Source organism: Pteropus vampyrus, unplaced genomic scaffold (genome assembly GCF_000151845.1).
Source record: "Pteropus vampyrus isolate Shadow unplaced genomic scaffold, Pvam_2.0 Scaffold8, whole genome shotgun sequence".
Lineage (NCBI taxonomy): Eukaryota > Metazoa > Chordata > Mammalia > Chiroptera > Pteropodidae > Pteropus > Pteropus vampyrus.
The window spans coordinates 5,272,037-5,295,221 of record NW_011888789.1 but is presented as its reverse complement, the minus strand read 5'-3'; the positions used below and the strand labels follow the sequence as shown (position 1 = coordinate 5,295,221).

Genomic DNA, 23,185 nt, shown 5'->3' with positions numbered 1-23,185 from the left:
TGCTGTACAGCCTACGCTGCAGTCTTGCAGTAAAACCATGAACCTGCTGCTAGTGATGTCTTCTCCTCTATATAGCATTAGAAAATTTGAGAAGAGGATGGCTCCACAGTGTAGTGGTTAGCACATCTGCTTTACACACAGAAGGTCCTAGGTTCACGCCCCAGGTGGAGACATGGACCATACTCCGGATGCGCCAGGCCCTGGGTGCATTCTGTGAGCATGTGGAAGGAGATGCCCCGCCTTCAGAGATCCAGTTCTTAAGGAGAAATGGCAACAGCCATAGGTCAAGGGTTGAAGTGGGAGAGGGATTAAAGAGGGGGAAAAAACATTTGAGAAGAGCACTGTGATGCCTAGGGTCATCAACAACCTTCTTATTCCAAAGCTTCACTAAACTGTTCCCTAAGTAAATGGGTATACACATCTATTTAGCCTCTTCCTACCAGCTAGTACATGTTCCTCACTAATATCTGCTCAAACAGCTTGTTGGAAGGGGTGAAATGTAGGTACAAGAACTGTTCTTGGAAAATACTAGGCATAAAGGTAAGTATCTGTTCAAAGAAGGTTTTTGTTTTAAGTCAATTTATATCTTTTGTATCATATTCTGCTCCGGTTTCCTTAGCCTTTGAATGAGTAATACAAGTCAGGGACACTGGCAAAGCTGGGGTACAGCAGGAAAAGATGATATTTTGTAAAAATTCTACAGTAAATTCTACAATACTAATTTAGTTACTTTCATAATGGAGCCTCTTTGATGCTACATAATTTCCTATTATTCCAACACCTAAGGACACCTCATTTTTAAAATAATTAAAATCTCATGTCAAATGTTCAGTGACTTTTTAAATTTTCAGTAAAATAATTCCAAATTAGACAAACTAGAAAAACACTGGCTGCTGGGCCACTCCAACCCTAGGTCTGAGCCAAAGAGTAAATGGAATTAATGAACGGCATATAAAGATCATGAATGAGGGGACTATGGGCTTCTTTACCAGTTACCTACTGACAAAGCAGTAGGCTGTGGATAACTTTCACATTTTAGTCAGAATTATTTCAACTATAAATACTAAAATCATAATTTTACTTTTCAGACTATTAAAAACACTAAAGCATTGAACAACTGTGTTTTCTGCAGCAGAGTATGAATATTACTAAGGGTCCAACACGACCCCTCATAACCCACAGTTGCTTAAATCGAGGTTTTTCATCAGCAGGTAGATTTAGAAAAATAGGTAAGCCACAAAAATCCCTACTGTCCATGCAGTTTCACTGAATGCTTACATCCTCAGAGTATCTATATGAATAATGACTAATTCCACATATTAATGACTAATTAAAAATAATTTCAAGACTTCTGCTGCTAGGAAAATGGAGTAGATATGTATTTTCTATATTCTTCCCATTAAGTATACCTAAAACCCTGGATGTTATTTATAAAATAAACATACAAAGACACTAGCAGGTAAGCAGAAGAAGAAAGGCTGGTTAGGGATCCTGGTATCCAAAGGAACAATACGATATTGAGTTATCAAATTCTTTTTGCCCTGTATATAAAATCTTAAGAGCTGAAGAGCTGGCAATCCAGAAGTGCCAATGGGTGCAGACAAAAAAAAAAAGGAGGGGGGGCAGCCTAGCAAGACAGAAAATCTTTAGATAAGAGTTAGTCCATTCCAGTCAAATACTACTAAAACTCTCCTAAAAACAAAAGTAAAAATACTATGGCCACACCCCTACCTATGAAGCAAAGGCCTAGTGATGAGCCTCAATTTGCAAGCTCAATGGAAGCCAGAACTTTCATTTCTGCCAGGTAATAATTAGCCCTTCCTCATCACAATGTCAGTGGAGACCGCAGACTGCCAGATTTTCACTACAGCCCAGTAGTAAGGAGGCCAGCCCTCCTCTGAACCATGATATCAGTGCGGATCATGTAAGGAAAATAAGCAAAATACAGAATAATTCAACGACATCATCAACCAACAAGATCTAATAGACACTTACAGAACACTCCACCTAACAACAGCCAAAAACACATTTTTTTTCATGTGTCCATGGAACATGAAAAACAGACCACATTCTGGGCCACAAAACAAACATTTTTAAATAAAAATAACTGAAAACATAAAGTGTTGTCAAACCACAACAGAATCAAACTAGAAAGCAATATCAGAAAGTTAACGAAAAAAATCTCCAAACAGAATTTAAACAACATACTTCTACTAAATAACCTATGGGTTAAATAGGACATTTCAGAGAAAAGAAAATAATATATTAAACTAAATGAAAATGAAAATAGAACATATCAAAATTTGGGAATACGGTTAAAGTAGTACATAGAGGAAAATTTATAGCACTAAAATGCATAAGTTTGAAAAGGAAAAATCTCAAATCAATTTTCTAAGCTACCATCTCAAGAAACTAGAGAGTAAAATAAGCCCAAGGCAAGCAGAAGGAAATAATAAACATAAGAAATCAATAAAATTAAAAACAAACAAACAAAAAATCAATGAAATAGAACTGGTTCTTTAAAAAAAAAATCATTAAAATCAACAAACTTCTAGGCAACACATTACAAAGAAAACACAAATTACCAATTATTAGGAACGAAATGGGATATCACTACAGATCCTGCAGACATCAAAAGTTGTCTAACAAAGGAAAACTACAAACAACTCTATACAAAGAAATTTGAAAGCTTAGACGAAATTCACCAATTCCTTTAAAGACATAAAACTACAAAATTTCAAGGAGAAATATATAACCTTAACTTATTAGCCCTACATTTATAAAGAAACTGAATCAATAAAAATTTTCCCAAAAAAGTGCCAGGCCCAGATGGTTTCACCAGTGAATTCAACAAAAGAAGAAATAATCTCTTTCAGAAAATAAAAGATGGCACACTCCCTAACTCTTTTATGAAGCCAGCAGTACCCTAATACCAAAATTGATAAAGACCAGTGGCGAAAACTACAAAACAATATATTTTTTAATGAAAATGTTTTGTACCTAGACTGTATCAATGTCAATATCCTGGTTGTGACTCCATATTACAGTTTTGCAAGATGTTACCTACCACTAAGGAAAAATAATACAGAAGGTACAGGGGACCTCTCTATATCATTTCTTACAAGTGCATGTGAACATACAATTATGGCAAAATAAAAATTTATTACAAATTTCAAATACAGCTATTAACCCTTACAATACCAAAGAATTACTGAATTCTAATGTCACATGCTATTTTAAGAAAGCAAATGTTAACAATAATTATTATAAGAAAATTTTAAAAAGCCACTTAAAATAACAATTCGGTTGTAGTTAAAGCTCTAATGTAAATTGCAATGAATGTGCTGTAAGGTTGCTATAGTTTATTGGGGAAAATGACAGCTGCTCTCAGGGTATAAACTAACAAGTTATTATGCTTCACAAATATGTCATTTTTGATGAGTTGAAAAATCATGCTGGTTTTAACGATGTAAGCTTGCTGGCTTTAATTACATAAAAATGTTGATGGGAAGAGCTTGAAATATTAGAGTGCTGGGTTTTCTAAACAGAAAGAGTTTCTATTCCCTCTCTCTATATATACATCTAACTGTAACTCATGTAAGGCTTACTTACATTATTTGAGCTGCCTCTTACCTATAAATAGTTCAAACATTCTGAATATTACATCTTTCCTTATAGGTTCTAAATATTGTTTTATTAATGTTTCAAATGAATGTTATTCAAGACTATTAACTAGAGAGCGAAGATAAGAATAGAGTTTGTAGAGTTGGATAAATAATTTACTACTCAATTAATTTTATTATAATAATAGAATAATAAATTTTGCAGGTAATAGTAATCAGGTAATTTTTTTTTATTATTTTTTAATTTTATTCTTAATTTTCCCCACACACACACTTCCACCCCTGACCTTGGATGTTGCCATTTCCCCTTAAGAGCTGGATCTCTGAAGGTGGGGAGTCTCCTCCCACACGCTCCGCAGCTGCACCCTGGGCCTGGCGCACCCCGGGTATGGGCCATGGCTCTGCTGGGGCTCGAACCCAGGACCTCCTGCGTGTAAAGCAGACATGCTAACCACTACTCTAAGGAACCACCCCAGGTAATTTTTTTTTGAAAGGAACAATCTTCAAGCTATGAAACTAGTAAAATATTATATTAACAGATTGAATTTAAGCACTGAGTTTATGGGTCAATCCAACTTTTCAAACGTGTTTTATACTACATCCTTCTAAATGAATGAGTAGGTAAAAAATCTGATTCTGCCTCTATAAGAACACTGATTCTGGAGTTAACCTGCTTGACTTTAAAACCCAATAATTTCCCTTAATGGCTGTGTGAACTTGTAAAAGTAACAACCTATGCCTATGCATCTGCAAAAAGGGGTACAATGATCATATGTGTCGCTTAGTGCTGTGAACATTCAATGCTCTTGTGACAGTGCTTGGCTCACAGCTATGGCTGAAGCAAAGAGAACAAGGACAAATACAGTAAAAGACAAGATCAGACATATGCAAGGCAGGGACCAGATCATGGCAGGCTATGGTTAAAGAAGAGTCTGGATTTTATTCAGGGGTAATGAGAATACATTAAAGAGTTTCCTAATCATGGGCTTATGCTTTAGAAACACCACTCCAGTTACAGTGAGAACTGAGTCAAGTATAAGTGGAGGCCCAGAGACCTTTTATGAGGCTATTGCTGTCATGAAAGAAAAATGATGAAGGAATGTACTAGGCCTGAAGCAATGAAGCTGGTAAGAAATGGTTGGACTGGAGATCTGAAAGTATGGTAGACCAAAATTACTGAGAGGTTAGATGAAAAGTGTAAGAAAAAGAAAGGAACCCTACATTTTGGCTTGAACAAAACATAGTAACCAAACCTATACAGGCAAGGTCCAGATAATTTAAATCCTCATTGATCATGTTGAAGGCTTTGGTTTTATCTGAAAAAGCAGTAGGAAGCACTGGAGCAGAAAAAAAGAGCTGTAGGATTCCAGATATATTTTGTTGATTTAACACTCCAGGTTCAGCAAGAACGTATCAGACTCCTCAACTCTGCCTCTAACCTGAGCCACAGGCTGATTTCTTTCAGAAAAGACTAGGAGCTATCAGGCACAGAATAGGATTTCCTCAGAAGTGCAATGAGTCCAGATTAAAGCTTATCCCTGAGACACCTTGGTGCAAATATATCCTTCCTCCCTACTTCCCTCAGCCTACATCTACTAGGAAACTGCTGGGATCAATTATTTGGGCAATCTTGTGACCATCTAAACTCATCCACTTTACATCCCTGTCATCCTTGGTCCTACTTTGGTCACCTATCCTTTCACAAACTCTCAGACTCAATCTGTTATCATGCCTTCTCTTAACCCACCTTCCCACTGTACTCCCAGAGAACTCCCTTTACATGATTAACAAACACCCCTACCCATCCTTACCCCTTAGGCGAGGATACCCTTTGTCAATGACCTTTAACTTGTGTGGCTCTCCCAAAACAATACCATAAGCATTTCAGCCCCTAAAAGAGAAGTTCCTCATTCTCCAAATTCTCACATACTTCAGTATGAAATGGAGAGATATAACATGTTTGTGGATGCTAAGGCTGAATATAGTAAAGACAATGTCAGTGGAATTGATAAAATGACTCAAATTCACAAGGAAGAAAACCACCTATCTAAATGGTAAACACTAGAAGATTAGCTAAAACAAACTAGCTAACTAACTTAACCTGAACTAAAATCTATCCATAGAAGGATATTATAAAGTTAATATAAATTTATGTTGCAGAATACTTAATGTCTTCTGAGAATATTCACGTAACTATTTTTTTTAAGATTATTAAGCAATATGTAACATATAAGGCTGATATGATTAAAGAGAAAGAAGAGTGTGGGATGTGTGTGCTAAGAAAATTATAAATAAACTCTAGCAAAATATTCTCTAGGTGGTAGAATTACAAATGATTTTTTTCTTTTCTTTTACTTTTCCTATTTTCCTTAATTTCCACAATGAAAGTATTTTTTTATAACTAGAGAGAAAAGGCCAAAATAAACAAAATTTTAAGATCCATAACTGCTCTTCAATAAAATTTACATAGACGGTTTTAGAATTTTCATATCCTTGCTCCCTAAAACAAACAAACAAACCACCTCCAAGTCCTTCAGTTGAATGCCTAGAATTTCAGAGTTATTAACAAAAAACAAAAAAAACCTCAAGATTTCTTTTAAGCATATATCAGTCACAACACTATTCAGTGACGAGTTTAATGAGTCTCTCCAATTAATATTCTCTTCAAAATACCTAAGTAGACTATTCAAAGCAAATGGCTATATGCTGGGGTCCCTTAATTGTAAAACTAAGGGTATGTTATTGTTTTATACAGCTTTGTAATGCATTCTTTATGCAGAAGAGGATATTACTCGTTTACATATTTTAAATATTCTGTAAAAATATTTTCACCTTGCCAATCTTCTTTAAGAAATATACCCATATACCTTTATACATTTTTGGCTAATGCACAAAAGTAGCAACATAAAAGATACTATAAAGTCATCTTTAGCAACTAAATTTCCAAAAAGAAAACAAATTAAGAACAGAAACGTCACCCTCAAGGCATGTAATGGTACTACAATTGCATGTGCCACAAAAATAAAGAATGCCACATCGCCCAAAATAATCTCTAATAACTCTAAACTAAGGCATTCCTTTCAAAAGATTCCTTTTCTATCAATGCTTAATCTTTTAAATTTAGCTTTGGAAATAACATTTCCACTATAATTCCAAAGAACTGCTCAGAAGAGAACCTGCCTGGGCAGAAACCATTTTAGGATACATTTTACTTAAAGGTTGTCCACCCTATTATATAAAATGAATATGTAAATATCACTAGCTTATATTTTCTACAAACTTAACTACTATTATTAGAATGTTTTTCCTTTAAATTGTAACTGAAAAGTTATATGTCATTTCTAAAAAAGTAAATATTCTTGAAAAGAACAATTAACGAACAGTATTATGACCAAAAAGAATGAATATCTTCCTTATCTAAGCAAGGTACAGTGCTAGATGCTTTTCAAACTAAGTTTCATAGATATGGTATCTGTTTTTCAGGCATCTTCGGTTTCCATGAGTTATGCCACAGTTCTCACCCAAACTAGCAACAGCCAATAAAATCTCCCCTGAAATTCATTTCAAATTAGGAGATAGCTTCTTGTTATTAATTAACTACGTTTAAACTTTGTCTTTTAGAAAAAATGTAAGTGGATCTAAAAAGCAGTGTTGCATTAAATGAACCTAACAAATGGACAAGGCAAGCACTGAGGGAAAAGAGGGAAAGGTCAGAGGGAGGACACTTACATATAGAGACAGTCTTGGACAGCATTTATAATCTACTTCTATTACTATGAACCATATTTCTCCTTTGGTCAGAGACCACTCCAAGGCTGCTATTGTTGCCTAGGACTCTGTTAGAAGAAGACACTGAAAGGCTACAGAGCCCAAGCAGGCCTGAGGCTATATATTTTAATTTCATTATTTAAAATTTTATAATTACGTTTAAATTTCTTCCCTACACTGGTTTAAAATAGTTTTATTTCTCTAGAATACGTTATCTTGATTCAGCAGTCCAATCACCTAACCTTTTGAGAAAAATCATATTACTCTAATTTAGCAGAGATTAATTTTAACATGTTTAGAAGTTGTCTTTCTATGTAATTAAGCAGAATTCCACATATTTTCAAAGCTTTCTATATATAAACATTATCCATTCACCTCAATCTTTGTTAAAAATGCATAGAATGGACACTAAAAAATGAACGAAAGATTTATTTTCTTCAAACATGGGCAAATTTAAAGGAAGTTAAAAGTCATTCACTTTCACACAACTGTTTAAAACAATACTGTTAGCACTGCAGTGACAAAAAGGCTCCAAATTACAAAGGTCAGTTAAGTAAAAGGAGGCAAAAACAGCAGAACTCAGATGCTAAGAATAAAAACAAAAATAGATCCAATGCAGCATTTTGAGAATAAAGATCAATGAAAACAGTTGCTCAATACCATATCGCTTATAGCATTATTTTCTATATTGTTATGAGAGATCTTTTCTATTCTAGCATTTCCTCTTTGCTGGTTCTTGACATTTGTCTTAATAAAACTGACACTGAAGCCAAAATTTTTCATTACCTGAAGTAAAAAGGTAATACATTGCCTCAGTTAAAAAGTACTTAGCTATCATGCTGAAGTGCAAAGATACAATAAAAATATAAACAGGGTGGTAAGGAAGGAACAGCATCATATTTTATTTAACTATTGATCTAAGTAATAAGGCAGCAGGTTGTCTTTCCAATCAAAAGTACTTTTATAAAGTAATACAAATGCCCTTGCTTGCCCCATATTGAAGGCCTTCAAAAGAATCAACTGAGAGGATGAGGTACAAGAAAATTATGATCTAAACCATAAAAAATGACTAAAATATGAGCGAATAATATATGTTATCATTTAATGCTATGATTCTCAGAAATTCTCAGTAGAATAAACAATCTTATTGCTTATGCTTATGAGAGCATAGAAATTAATGAGACAGTTAATATATCAAATCAATAATGAAGTAAGATAATGGCATATATATTTGTTGAGTTTAATCAGTAGAAACAAATGAAATTCAGTGCATAAAGATTTTCTAAGATCAAGCCAGTAGTTCCACAGATAAAATAATTTGGTAGCTCTGCTTTTCTTACCTGTAAGAACAGCTTTTGCTGAAGGATCTGCCAGGTCCAGGGCTGATTTCCCATCAGTGTTCCGAATGTTTGGATCGGCTCCGTGCTGCAGCAGCACTGTGCAAGGAAAGCAGAAACAGTATCTTACCTCTGGGATACAAAGATTATTTACTGGTAAGTGTCGTCTCGGCATGGTGTAGGCATAAACATACATTGCATAATTTTTTCTCTTTCAAGAAAAAAAAAGAGTAAAGAAAAAGAAAAAAGGGGGAAAAAGCACTGCAGCAAAGGATCCTCTCTAGAGTAAAGCAAAGTTGGCAACTTATGGTACAGTATTATCACATGACTTAACAACATAAACATGAAACCAGAAAAATCTTGCAATAGACAGTTTGGGTTTGCCTCCTTCAGGCAGCAGGATGGGAAGCTGTATGCTCACTGCCTCACAGTGTGCAATACGCTGTGAACCTGCCCTATCTTTACTACCACTGTGGCTGCTTGTTGCTGCTGCTGCTGCTTTACTGCTGAATTTCCTAAAGCTTTCTCTCCTCAGAAGAGTTGTAATACTGTGCAAGCCTTTTAGTGGCTCACCGCTTACATATGAATCTCACCCTAACATACTGGCTTGTTTCCAAGAAGTTTCACAGACATAGTAATGCATGCAATTCTGGTCCCCTGCAGTGGAGCTGCAAAAAAAGAACTGCCTTCTACAATAATTCTTTCCATCAAAAATGTTTAGAAACAAAAACTCCATCACAATAATATATGCTAAGGAACAAATGTTGAACACGTTATATTGGGTAAAAAGTAGCTTATAGAGAATTCTTAGATATGGGGGCTCCCAAAAGACATAATCACTGTTTAAGCAAAATCCAGATATAATAATTTATTAATCTAAAACATTTCTCCACTACATCTGATATGTGTGTGTTTGGGGGGAGGGGGAACGATGGACGTTGCTATACCACTACCCAATCAATGGTTAAACTAATAAATATACACTAAAAACTCGCCCAAATAAGCACAGTACAATTACAAGTTATTCTAACATTTCAAATAGTTAAGATTTTGTGTATTCCTGGAGACAATAGGAGTTTTTACCACTTACCACTGTACTACAGTATTAATTTAAAACAAAGCAAAAATATTAAATGCAAGTATTTAAAGATGTTATGTAATATCTAAAAACACCTGAGCCACTACTGCTAACGAATCCCAAATTTTCATTCATTAATAGTTCCATGACAAAGTATATAAATTCTCTGGTATGTTTGGAAGGCAATCCTCATATATATTATTAAGTAATAAGTTACGCTATTTATACAGCACTTTCTCTTTCTTTAATGCATAAGCTATCTAGTCAAAGCCTTTGTTATAACATACAAAGGAAGAACCTTATCTAGAATTAGGACATAACTGCTGGGACAGTGTTTATCAACATCTCTTGCATTAAATCTTAGGTAGTTTCAGATTTGGGATAATAAAGACTAGCCATGTCTTGAAAATATACAGTGAGATTTTGTCAAAGCTTTCCATATTATTCTATTATTGAATGTAACCAATGAACATAATTATTTACCAGACATTTATAAACTGACTCAAGAGTAAGTAGAATAAAATAGGAAATACCACAACATCAAACTGTAGTTAACTCTTTCATCATAATGAATAGGCTTTCACAGCAACATATTTTTTTATTCCAGGAAGAAATCCCAGTGTGGAGATCTGGCTTTTAAAGGGTCCTTATCATGAAGCAGACTCATGTATCAAATGTAAAGCTGAAAGCTATCACTATATCTTTATTTAGTTGCTGAGTGATTCCATGCAAAGGGTAGGAAAACAAAGAAATAACAGCTACCATGAAAAGCGGAGTTTTTACTGCATACATCAGAACTTCAGAACCTGTTTTAACAAGAAGTAAAGCAGTATGTTAATTTAACAAGGCTTGACAATAATATGATGGGAACTTTTATTCTGCAGCTTAATGAATGGTAGAAGCAAAACAATGAAAGACTTTTTGTTCCTCCAAAAGTCACCTAAAACCATAATCTTTTCTGTTGTAACCAGTATTTTATCTATTACCTTTACTATTTTGCAATAGAAATCTGCCACTGCAGTTTAGCTGCAGTTTTCCTTTATTTTAGGTGATTTTTAAAGGAGCAATGTTTTTAATAGAAATAATGTGTTTTCTAAACATTTCTGAGTCATACCTATCTCTTTCATCTGACCTGAACACACAGAAACATCTACTGCAGGGAAGAGGAAGCTGAATTTTCTGAACCAGATGTTGACAACAAAATCCACATTAGAAAAAGTTTTAACCATTAATTCACCAGACATGAGTTTTAAAAAATCCTCAACAGAGTTAAGAGTTTTAGGAACAAGAAAAGTAACTAAAACTAGATCGGAAGGATCTAAACTTATCTAACTTTTATAAAGAGATTGCTGAAAGGATTAAATGAGAACAAAAGTGGCATAATACATATCAGTTAATGGTAATATTTAAAGCACATTTTTAAAAATGTAGACCCAGTTTGCACTTTCGACACTATCACTATTTATTTTCCTACAGCCAGATCTTCAGATCTTTACTTTTACTGTAAAGGGACAGACAGTAAATATATTAGGCTTTGTAGACCATATGGTCTCATTCTCAATTATTCATCCTGCCTCAATCCCCCAATTACTGGGAGAAAAGAAGCCACAGATAATACTTAAAAAAAAAATGTGTGTGGTTGTGTTCCAATACAACTTTATTTAAGGACACTGAAATATAAACTTCATATAACTTTTACATGTCACAAAATATTATTATTGTGAAATTTTAAAAATCATTTTAAAATATAAAAACAATTTTTAGCTTGCAGGACATAATAAAAAACAATTCAGCAATGAGCTGAATTCGGCCCATGGATCACAACCCAAACATGGGCAGTGATATATAATGTGTTGTCTATGGACTATTCTAGTCCCAGAACTCTTTGTAATCCATCTACATTGAGATAAGCACAGAAATTAAGAGGACGCATTTAAAACTGTGTATGTCATTTTAAAATTACTTTTTCTAATACTTCATTTTAATTATAGTTTACAAAATTATTGGCCTGTCATACATTGGGTAGGAAAAAATCTGGTCTTCCACAACAGGCAGTTTGAGAAGCACTGAACCAGGGCTGTACGATTCTCTGAGTCTCAGTTCCCAGGTCTAAGAAGTGAAGGAAATAGACTAGATAGATGATTTCTAGATATCTAAGAGGAGGCGGCAAATCCCTGATACTACTTTGAGAGTTATGGCCAAAGACCTCAAGCATTAAGATCTAAACTCTTTAAAAAAAAAAAAAAAAACAGGTGTCTTAATACCAGAAGAACAGCACATACGTGAGTCAAAGGTAACAACAAGGGCTTTCAAGAATGTTAGTCTGTCTTTGAAGTGGTGGCATGGAGGACTTCCGATTCTAGATGCTTCAAAATTTGCTCTCAAAGTTCTTGGCTACCAAAGGGAATAATAAAATGTGACTACTAATACATAATACAATTAGAGATTCATCTTGGAAAATCAATAAACACTGACAGCACACCAATATAAAACAGATTCTTTGAAAGTAGCACAGATGTCTGAAGCAAAGTTCCCAAAATATAGAGACAATAAACAAAGTAAGGTTTAAAATAAAAACAAGGAAATTAAAATCTGAGTAACATTCAGTACATAAATTCAAGATTACTTTGGCCATTCAAAATCTCCTTGTACTATCTCCTTGTACCAATTAGGGCATTATCAAACCTCAAATCTCAAACAACTTGGCTATATCCAGTTGTCCTACTGAGATATCTCAAATTCATTTATCTTCTTTTGAGGTGAGAAAGATGAAGAAAATACAGCAGCTGGCATAACAACAGATTGTTAAAACTAAGGTAAGATCACAATATTCAAAATATCATTCGCAAAAGAACTTATAGCTAGGACATGTGATTCTCTTACTACCTGGTACAAATGTTCATCTACAGTAAGCCAGACTCAGAAAGCATGGCTTTAGCCTGTGACAAATGTAGTAACAGACTAAAGTTATTTTATTTAATGCCTCAAAACTATTAAATTTAAGCACTCACATCATTTTAATTCTTCCAAATAAAAATATTTCCACACATATGCAAGGCCTCATCCTGTCAAAAATCCCAGAAAAATACAAAGTGCTATTACGATATGTTGCATTTAACTACAGGAATGTTAATAACTGATTTAAGAAGTTAGAATAGAAATGATGTGAATCTTCCAAACTAAAAATGTAGTAAGGCTTTTGGGTAAATTATCAAATGTGTTTCAGTATAGTTTCACTTTAAAATATTATAAATTCTTTGTTGTGTGAATTTTAGAGCTACATTAAGGGTCTAAAACTGCTCCTCACAATAAAGTCAATTTTAAAATAAGTTCTATTTATGTTAAAATGTTTTCCAAGTATTACATTGTCATCTTACTCTTTAAAAGTATAGAGATATTCATTTGACTGAGTTTCAAAAGTCGAATCAGACAAAAGACCAAGTTCAATAAATATTTTAGCAAATAAAATAAATTCTGGAGCAAAATATCAAGGGTTCAAATTTTGACTAGTTATGATCTTCAATGTATAGGACTCTCATCAACACACGTGGTTTTAAGAGACAAATTATTCTTTTAAAGGACTCTCATCAACACACGTGGTTTTAAGAGACAAATTATATATATGTGTGTGTGTATACACACACACACACACACACACACACACACACACACACACACACACATATAAAATATGCCTTGCAGTTAATACATATTCAGGCCTCCTCTTCTATAGAAATATGTATAATATCATAGTGGTATAATACTATCTAACAGTATAATATTATACCACTATAATACTGTACATATTTATATACTGTACATTTTTTTGAAAAGCCATTATCTTTTCATTGTCATTTATCTTTTCATTCAAGATATACTTTATTTACTACAGCATAAAAGTAACCTAACATTTTATTCTAAAAAAATCATTAAAAGTTGATGTATCACTAACAGTAAAAATGAAAATTCAAGTAACCAATGCTATCCTAAAGCAGTATGGCTTACGGAATTTAAATTAAGTTTTAAATGACACAATGTCCCATTTTCAGTATTGGCAGACTAGCTTATGTCTACTAACCCTTAGGCTATAAACAATGAAGAGAAACATGTTTAAAACAAAAACAAAAACTTAACTTCTTAAAATCATCTAAGAGCTTATGAGATAGTTAAAGAATTACCAGCCCCAAATTCAGGCAAAAAAGGGAATCCAGTGGGTAAACATGTATGGAAGCTGCTTTTTGAAAGCAATTACCAACTCGGAAAAATATAAACTGTCCTTTCAATGTCTAACGGAGCAAAGGAAACAGTAATCAATGCCCAGCACTTCCTCCCCCCACCTAAAAAAAAATAAGAATTCTAACAAAGGCTCTCCTTACACAATAAGGGCTGTACCCTCAGAATGAGGATAAAGTGGATGTGAACTAAACCTAGTACAGAATCATAGCTCTGGTTGGAAACTTTGGATGTCCAGCCTATTTGAAGTCCTAAATTGGATTTAAAGTAGTTCCAGATTAGCAGTAATGCTAGGGCATCTGGCAGACGTATACATCTATTCTCTCAGTGGAAGGTACCTTCTTCATCAAAGGCCAAAAAAAAATTCCTATTAAAAAATATATGGTAAAATGTCCAGAACATAGCCAAGATAATCAGGCACATAAGTAATCTAAAATGCAGAAACAACTAGCAACAGCAGACAACATAAAGACAGATCTATAAAATCTTCAGATACTAGAATTATCAGAACTATGTTTATTATGTTTAATGAAATAAAAGACAAATTGAAAGATATTTCTATTGTAAAAGAACCAAAAAGGATCTCTAGAAATAAAAATACAATAACTAAAATTGAAAACTTGTTTCCAGCCATGAAGGAATAATCATGGTATTAGACAGCCTTTGCTCTCTGACATAAACAATTATAAAACTGGACAAAATATGGAAGCAACTGAAGGCAGTGGTCAATAACAGTGCTCGACTGTGACCCTTGAAAAAGAAACTCAAACGATGGAACCATAATCACTCAACTCTGCCTGAGACAATTTGCCAACCTTATGGATACAACTGGAATCAGAGCAGAATATGGTGGTTATGCTGAGCTGGGAAGACAGAAATCTGAATTCAGGGCAAATGAACAAGTTGGATCTGCTGGGTGGGAGAAGCTGGAGAGAAGAGACTTGTACACAGAGCAGGCCCCAAATGTCTGTGTAAGGGTTCCCTGTGGTAACATGGCTATGGGCTGGGCGGCATATGTGTAAGACCACCTGACGCTTAACAGATAATAGCTGTTATGAGTTGAGAGCATAAAAGAGTTAGCAGACAAGAAGTGTTAGGGGTGACAGTAATGCTGAAAAAAACTGAAATTCTGGCCTTAAGAGGGTAAAGGGGTCCTAAAAACACCCCGTTGACATGCTTGGTGAAACTTAAAACAGGAAGGACATTTTTGTTATGAATAAGTATCATACTCTAGAGCAGAGAGCTGGGGTCCACAACATTAAAAGTATTTTCATAATATTTTAACATAGTTTCCTTGTTTCACTGTACTAACATTTGCATTGATGGTATAAAAGCAAAAGAGGATAATACTGCTGGTAACTTATCATAAATCAAGGCAGTGGCACCAAACTTTAATAGTGATCACTGCATTCTTCACTACCATGAATTTGCAGTAACAGAAAAAAAAAAAAAGGCAATTTCATTTTAGAATGCCCGTGATCACATAGCAAAAATTACTAATTTTATTAGATCTTAATCCTTGGATACACATATTTTAAATATTCTCTGTAAAGAATTGGGAAGAATGCATAAGAACTTCTGCTGCATATCTAAATAACAATGGTTGTCTAAAGGAAAAAAATTGTGTGATTACTGGAGTTGCAAGCTGAACTAGCCATTTGTCATGAAGCATTATTTTTAATTAAAAGAAAAACTGACAGAAATACTATGATTATTCAGACTTGAATATCTGGCAGACATGTTTTTAAAATGTCAAGGATAAAATTTAAGCTTTCAAGCAAATACTGAATTTGCCATTTGCTAAACAAATTAGCAACTTTTTAAAAAACTTTGTAGTTTTGATTTCCAATATATTATATATAACCCATATAAACAAAAGCTCTTCAGAATGTTCAATGACATTTAAGAATGCAAAGATGCCAAGTATTTTTAAATGTCTGTCGTAGAACAAGCCTCAGTCTAGGCACACCCTAATAAACTCTAAAACCAAACCTCAACAAGATCTGCGGGAGAGCTACAATCTGGAAACTCGGTTGCACTATGTCAGAGAAATTTTGGAAACACCTTGGGCTTTCCACAGAAATGCACTAACAAAGTATAAAACCAAACTTCCAGAAGCTCAAGGTGACTTGCCAGCAATTGAACTCTGCTAACATTTTCAAAAATAAACATATTTTAGAGGAAGATAAGTGAAAATAATATTGAAGAGTCTCTACAATGTCTACTATTAAGTAAAAAATTATTAGACATATGAAGAAAAAAGAAAACATGACCCACAGTCAAGAACAACAAAAAAGCAGTCAAAAGAAATCATATCCAAGATGGCCCAGATGTTGGACTTAACAGACAAAGGCTTTAAAGCAACTATTATACATAAGTTCAAAGAATTAAAGGAAAATATGGCATGAAGAAGCAACAGAGAGATATACTCTAATAATCGAGTGGGAATTCTAGACCTGAAAAGTTAAAGGAATCAAACTACGTAATGTCAAGATTTATTACAAAGCTATAGAAATTAAGACAATGTATTATTGTAATAAGGATATTTAGATCAATGGAACAAGAAACAGATCAACACATGTATGGCCAACTGACTTTTCTACAAAGGAGGCAACATAATTCAATGGTGGAAAAAAAAAATACTCCATCAAATCATGCTGAAATAACTGAAATAACATAGAAAAGAAAAAAATATAGAAAATATGACTCTTACTCTATACCATATAACCAAATTAGCTCCAGATGAGCCATAAACTTAAATATAAAAGATAAAACAATATTATCTGTGGACCACAACACAGAAGAAAATCTTCATGACCTTGAGATAGAAACGATTTCTTAGGATAAAGAGCCTAACCACAAAAGAAATTATTGATAAATTGTACTTCATCAAAATTAAGACTTTCAGCTCTTCAAAAGACACCATTAAGAACAGAAAAAGGCAAGCCAGAGACTAGAACAAAACACTTGTAACAAATATGTCTGATAAAGAATGCAGATCCATGTTATATAATGAACACCTATAAATCAATAAAACAACAACACAGTTTGAAAAATGGGCAAAAGACTAAGATACTTCATAAAAGATATACAAATTACTAATACATGAAAAGATGCTCAAAATCATTCATCAACAGAGAAACACAAATTTGAAAGATAGGCAATATCAAATGTACTAAACTGGTACTCTCATGCATTGCTGGTGGGCATTTAAAATGGTGTAACCACTTTGGAAATCAGTTTGGCAGTTTCTTATAAAGGTAGGTATATATCACTACATGTTCTACCAATTCTACTTTTAGGTGTTTAGCTGAAAGGGAAAAAAATGTGTTCAAATGAAAGATTTGTACATGAATATTCATTTATTTATAATAGTAAAAACCGAGGAGCAACTTCAATATCCACCAATGGATAAAAGGATAAGTAAATTGTGATATATCCATCCATATAGCAGAATACTGCTCAGCAATAAAAAGAAATGAACTACTGACTCATACAAGAAGGATAAAATCTCTAAAATATTAAGGTAAGCAAAAGAGGTCAGACATTAAAGAACATCTTTATAGAACAGAAAGCTAATCTACAATTACAAACAGATCAATTGTTGCCTGGGGTGGTGGAGAAAAAAACTGACTGAAAATAGGCATTAAAAAAACTTTTTAGAGAGATGAAAACATTCTATTATTTTGACTGCGGTGGTGGTTACATGGGTATACACATTTGTCAAAGCTCATCAATATGTACACTTAAAATGGATGCATTTTATTTCATTATCTCATACTCATTTTATGTTACAATTCAATAAAGTTGATTTTTAAAAGTTCAATAGAGTGGTTTAACTACTGATTAGAAACAAATGAAGAGTAAATCATTGAATTAGAATTCATGTCAACAGATATTTCCAAGAATGCTGCATGGAGAGATAATCGTGGACAAAGGATGGAGTGAGAAGGTCGATCATGCTGTAATCAGTCTTAAAATAAAAAGAAAACACTTACATATTTAAAGAGATAATGCCTAAGATTTTCACAGAACTAAGAAAAGACACCGATCTATAGGATCAAGAAGCCCAAACAGTATAAACTCAATGATGCAGAAAAAAATTACATATATAAATTCAGAACAACTACTATAAAAAACAGCTGACAACTCAAGAGTACAAAAGTTAACAGAGTAACAGTATACAAAATACATGGGAGATAATTTGTGAGCCTACCCTAACTACAGTCACATGTTATAGTATATAGCATATATCAAGCAATGATTTAATTATAACTGTTACCATGTATATTTACAAAAAGCAATTATTTTGCTACTGTAAAAACAATATATCCCTATTCTTGGGATAAATTTATTGAGGTAACATCTATTAAATTATGTTATACCTCAAAAATTATTTTTAAAAAAATAGTAATAGTAAAGTACACACATTCAAAATTTTTCTAATACTACTCTGCAACCAAGATATACCAGGTCTGACTAGCTAAATCAAAGAAACTCTTTGATATAAATTTAATGTTTATTTTCATTTGTAAAATTTTGCATTTTAAAAATATTTTATTTCCTCTTTACATTTCTTTTTAAAATTCTCTTCAATTATTATGATCCATCTTTTTCACAGCAGTTTCCACCTCCAAATAAATTTAAATTCTTAAAATTCTGACATTCATAGGAGATAAACACTGACTCTGTATAAAATTAAATCTGAGACTCAGAAAAAAATGATCAATTCTGTTCTCTTTTAATATATTCACATTAATAAGTAAGTTTCTCTTAAGAACACAAGCTAGACATTTCTTTGATGCTCGGTGATATCTTTTCACTGAATGACATTCACTGAGTGAAGTCAGCTTTTTTCATCTCAATCAATACCCTTTGGAGAAACCTCTGAGGACGTCATAATATAATGTGACGAATGTGACTTAGTTTAAAAGCTCTTCTAAAATGGAGAATTAAGAACAGGTATTCTAGTAAAATGTAGAGAACTGAGCAAGCTGGGTTTCAGGAGAAAAGCTTTGAAGTAATGGCTGTGTGGTCTTAGCTTGGTCTCATTAGCCATAAATTAAGATTAGTGATTTCCCAGAATTCTTGAGCTATACTGTCCAATATGGTAGTCACTAGCCATATGTGGGAGTTGAATCCTTAAAATCTGGCTAGTGAGGCTGATGATCTAAATTATCAATTTAATTTTAATAAATTTAAATTTTAAAACTGATATATGATTCACTTATTGAAAAATGTTTGGAACATCTTAAATATATGAACCTACTTTTTCAACTATAAATTTTATTAAATCTAAACATAGATTATGTATTACTGATGAAAATTTTGTTTAAATTGAGATATGATTTAAGAATAAAATATACTCCAGATTTCAGAAACTTGGTTGAAAAAAATTTTTAAAACTTCATTAATAATGTTCTATACTCCTTATGTGTTGAAATAATATTCTAGACATGTTAAATAAAATACATTATTAAATTAATATCACCTATTTCTTTTTAATGTGGCTATTAGAAGTTTTTTAATTACTTTTGTGTCTGGCAATACTTTCCTATTGAACAGCACTACTCTAGAGCAGTTTTTCAACCTTGGAACCACTGACATTTGGACCAGATTAATTCTTTGTTGCAAGTGTGGGGTAATGGCTCTACCATGGTGCCCTGGAGACTCTGCAAGTATCCTCATATGCTAACTCAAGACTTGAATCATAGTTTATCTGAGTCTTGGTCAACACCTTGTCATCTTTTAAATGAATAAGGATGAGAGACTTGCCAGGAGCTATTCTGAGGCCATCTTCCACTCACCTTTCCACATCCCCTTAAGGCTGTCATCACTTTCCACTTGTGATGAGTATGGGACTTTCCTCCTCTTCCCTTCTATTGGCTCTTCAGCAAAAGGGTATCCTACAACTCGTGCTGCAGTCATCGGGCCCTTTATCTTTCATTGTCATCCTTTTTGGTGTGTGGTACAAGGACCACAAGGAGCTGGTATCTTTGACTTACTCTTCTTTTCACTGTCTATATTTATGAGTCGTAAACTATCTATCTAAATCTAAGACTGGCTTGTTGAATCTTTACCAGCCAAATTACTCAGGATTTGGCTTGGCTTGAAGTGCAGTGAGGAGCTGTCCCATGCATTATAGGATGTTTAACAGTACCCGAACTCTATGCACCAGAGTCAATAACCCTCCGCCCCATTGTGACAACCAAAGATGTCTCTAGACATTGCTCATAACCCCTCAAGAGGCAAAATATCTCCTAATTGAAACCATTGCTCTTTAGGTTCTTAAGGATCTACAGCTACCCCGGCTCACACACATACATACTTATGCAAGGTGGAATACATGAAGGCTTATGTTTCTCCCCACTCTCTGAACACTTTTATATATTGGGTTACTGCATTAGATTTCATTTGAAGAAAGATTTCTAACTGAAAAACATAATAGGATGGTACAGCCCCTATGAAAAACAGTATGGAGGTTACTTAATAAGAATAAGAATAGAATTACCATATGATCCAGCAATCCCTCTAATTATGGACAAATGAAAACATTTAACCATAAGGATATATGTACCTCAATATTCATTGCAGCATCATTCACACTGGTCAAGAAATGGAAACAACTGAAGTGTCCTTCAATAGACAATTGGATAAAGATTTAGTACGTATATGCAATGTAATACTACGCAGTCATAAAAAAAGTTGAAATACTGCCGCTGGCGACAACATAGATGGATCTTCAAATAACCATGCTAAGTAAAGTAAGTCACACAGAAAAAGTTGAGAACCTTAAGATTTCATTCATATCTGGGTTATAAAACTTAAAGCAACAAATGAACAAAACAAAAAAACTCAGACACAAACAACAGTTTAGTGGTTACTCGAGGGAAAGAAGCGAGGGTTGGTAGATAAGGGTAAAGGCAGATCTGACTTTGGGTGGTGAGAACACAACACGATATACAGATGATGTATTATTGAATTATATACTTGAAACCTATATTTTATTAACCAATGTCATCCCAATAAATTTAATAAAAATTAAAATAAAAAATAAAAACAATAGGAAGTAAATAGTAACTCAGTAAAGTAAAACAGTAACTAGTAATTTAAAAAAACAATAGTAAATAATGAATATTAGGTAATAAAAATGATCTCTAAGAATCCTCAATTTAAGACACTATAATCTATGACTATGTCTTTGAATACTGATTTTATCAGAGATTTTTTAATTACAAGAAACTAAACTAAATTAGCTAGCTTTAAAAAAAAACAGAAAAATTATTAAAGAAAAAGGGTATCTCATCAAAAGCAAAGGCAGAAATGTGTTCAAAAATTTATCTTGCTGCTGTCTATCCTGTCTCCTAGCACCACTACCCCTCCCTGAAACACAAACATGCACACCTGTGTTATCTGAATCTTAATTCCACACTCTCACTAAAGAGAATTTGGTCAGCTTATCTCAATATCTGGTTCTAGACTTCAAAAGTTTAGCCAGAGAAGTGGGAAGAGCCAATAAAAACAATAGTGATGGGGGAAGAGGCGTTATTTCTGAGAGAAGAGTTCTTGGGCAGATACCTCAATGGGTATCTACTGCATAACAAATCTTAAATTTAAAATATTACATATATGTATTTATACATGATAAACAAATAAGTTTACAAAAAGTATATCTCTGAGAGTGAAATAATTGGGACTTCTACTTCCTATTTTATGCATTTCTATATTGCTGTTTATTACAAACATGTATTATTTTTATAATGAGAGAGAAATGAGAGGGATATTTCTCCTCAGACAGAAATTATCTTTTGCATGCTGTTTAAGTATGTTTGTCAAAACAATACTTGTCTTAAAACTGCTATGTAAAGTAATTAATTTGTAACCAATGGAGAAATAATAATTAGATTGTTCTTCCTGTCAAGTGAATAACATTAAATATAGTGATAGCATTAGATAAATAAGGCCAACATAAAATAAATCCATTAATTTAGAATCTGTGACAATGAAGGCTGTAGAATTAAGTCAAGTAAAATAGTCAAGAAGTAATCTTCGACTATGTAGAAGTCCAGGTTTTCATCATACACGTTTTATTTAGTCTTTGTCTTTCACAGAAAATCATCAAAAATTCAGAATTCTGTCAACATCTGGGACTAGCTTATTTGTGAAACATTACTTAATTTTACTTCGATGAACTATCTGCATTTATGTGCCTCATTAGATAGATAGCCATTATAACTTTTTTCTTTGAACTTCACTGATAAAAATAAAACTGCATTTTTTTTTTTTTTTTAGTTCAAAAAATCGAATTCTCCACTAAGTCTGCTTCACTTACTAATGGCAACATACCATAGTTAAGGTCAGCTGCGGTCAAGAGCCGGTCCTCTGGAACCAGACTGCATGGGTTCAAATTCCAGTTCTGCTACCTCCTAGTTCAGGGATCTTAGAAGCTATTTTATCTCTCTGTGCTTTCATTTCTTCATCTGTAAATGAGGAGATAATAATAGTATCTACCTCACAAGGTTATTAGGTGGACAAAACAAATAATATTTGAAGAGCTCTTAGAACAGCGGCCAGCATATAGTAAGCATGGGCATATAAGACTTAATAGACATTAGAAAATATTTAATTATTCACTCAAAAAATTAATCCAAGTAAATAAAATTTTACTAAAATTACATGAGACTAGTTCTTTATGATCTAACTTTGACATGAAATTTTATAATAAAAGAATCCTCCAATTAAAATTTTGTTCCTATTGTCAAGTTCTCTTATAAATATACAAAATCAAGAATTTGTTAAAAGGCCCATTACATCTACAGTAACTTAGACGTAGCTTTTTCTGTATTATATATAGCAGATTTTTATATTCAAATCCTTTTTGCAATGAAGAGTTAAGCTAGTCTACAATACATTTATGAAATCAGCTTACACAAACCACGATTTAGTATAAGGTAAAGCAAGCACTGGCATAAATATAATAATGATTATAATAAAACATCTCTTTCTACCTGGAAACCCCAAGAGTCAAGTCCAAAAGAAAATACTGTCCAGAGTCAGACAAACCTGGGTTTTAGAATGCTGCTCTATACTCAGCAACTGTCTGTCCTTAGGCAAGTAACTTTACTTCTGTCAATTACAACTTCCTC

At 33.3% G+C, this 23,185-nt stretch overlaps 1 protein-coding gene across 1 annotated transcript in view; it reads right to left on the bottom strand.

Annotated features, from left to right (window-relative positions):
* The window catches only part of TNKS (tankyrase), a 192,203-nt gene that overhangs the window by 119,814 nt on the left and 49,204 nt on the right, over positions 1-23,185 (bottom strand). Inside the window, exon 3 of the mRNA XM_011371784.2 lies at positions 8,732-8,827. Within this exon, the coding sequence (XP_011370086.1) occupies positions 8,732-8,827 (96 nt within the window). The remainder of the gene's footprint in view (positions 1-8,731; positions 8,828-23,185) is intronic.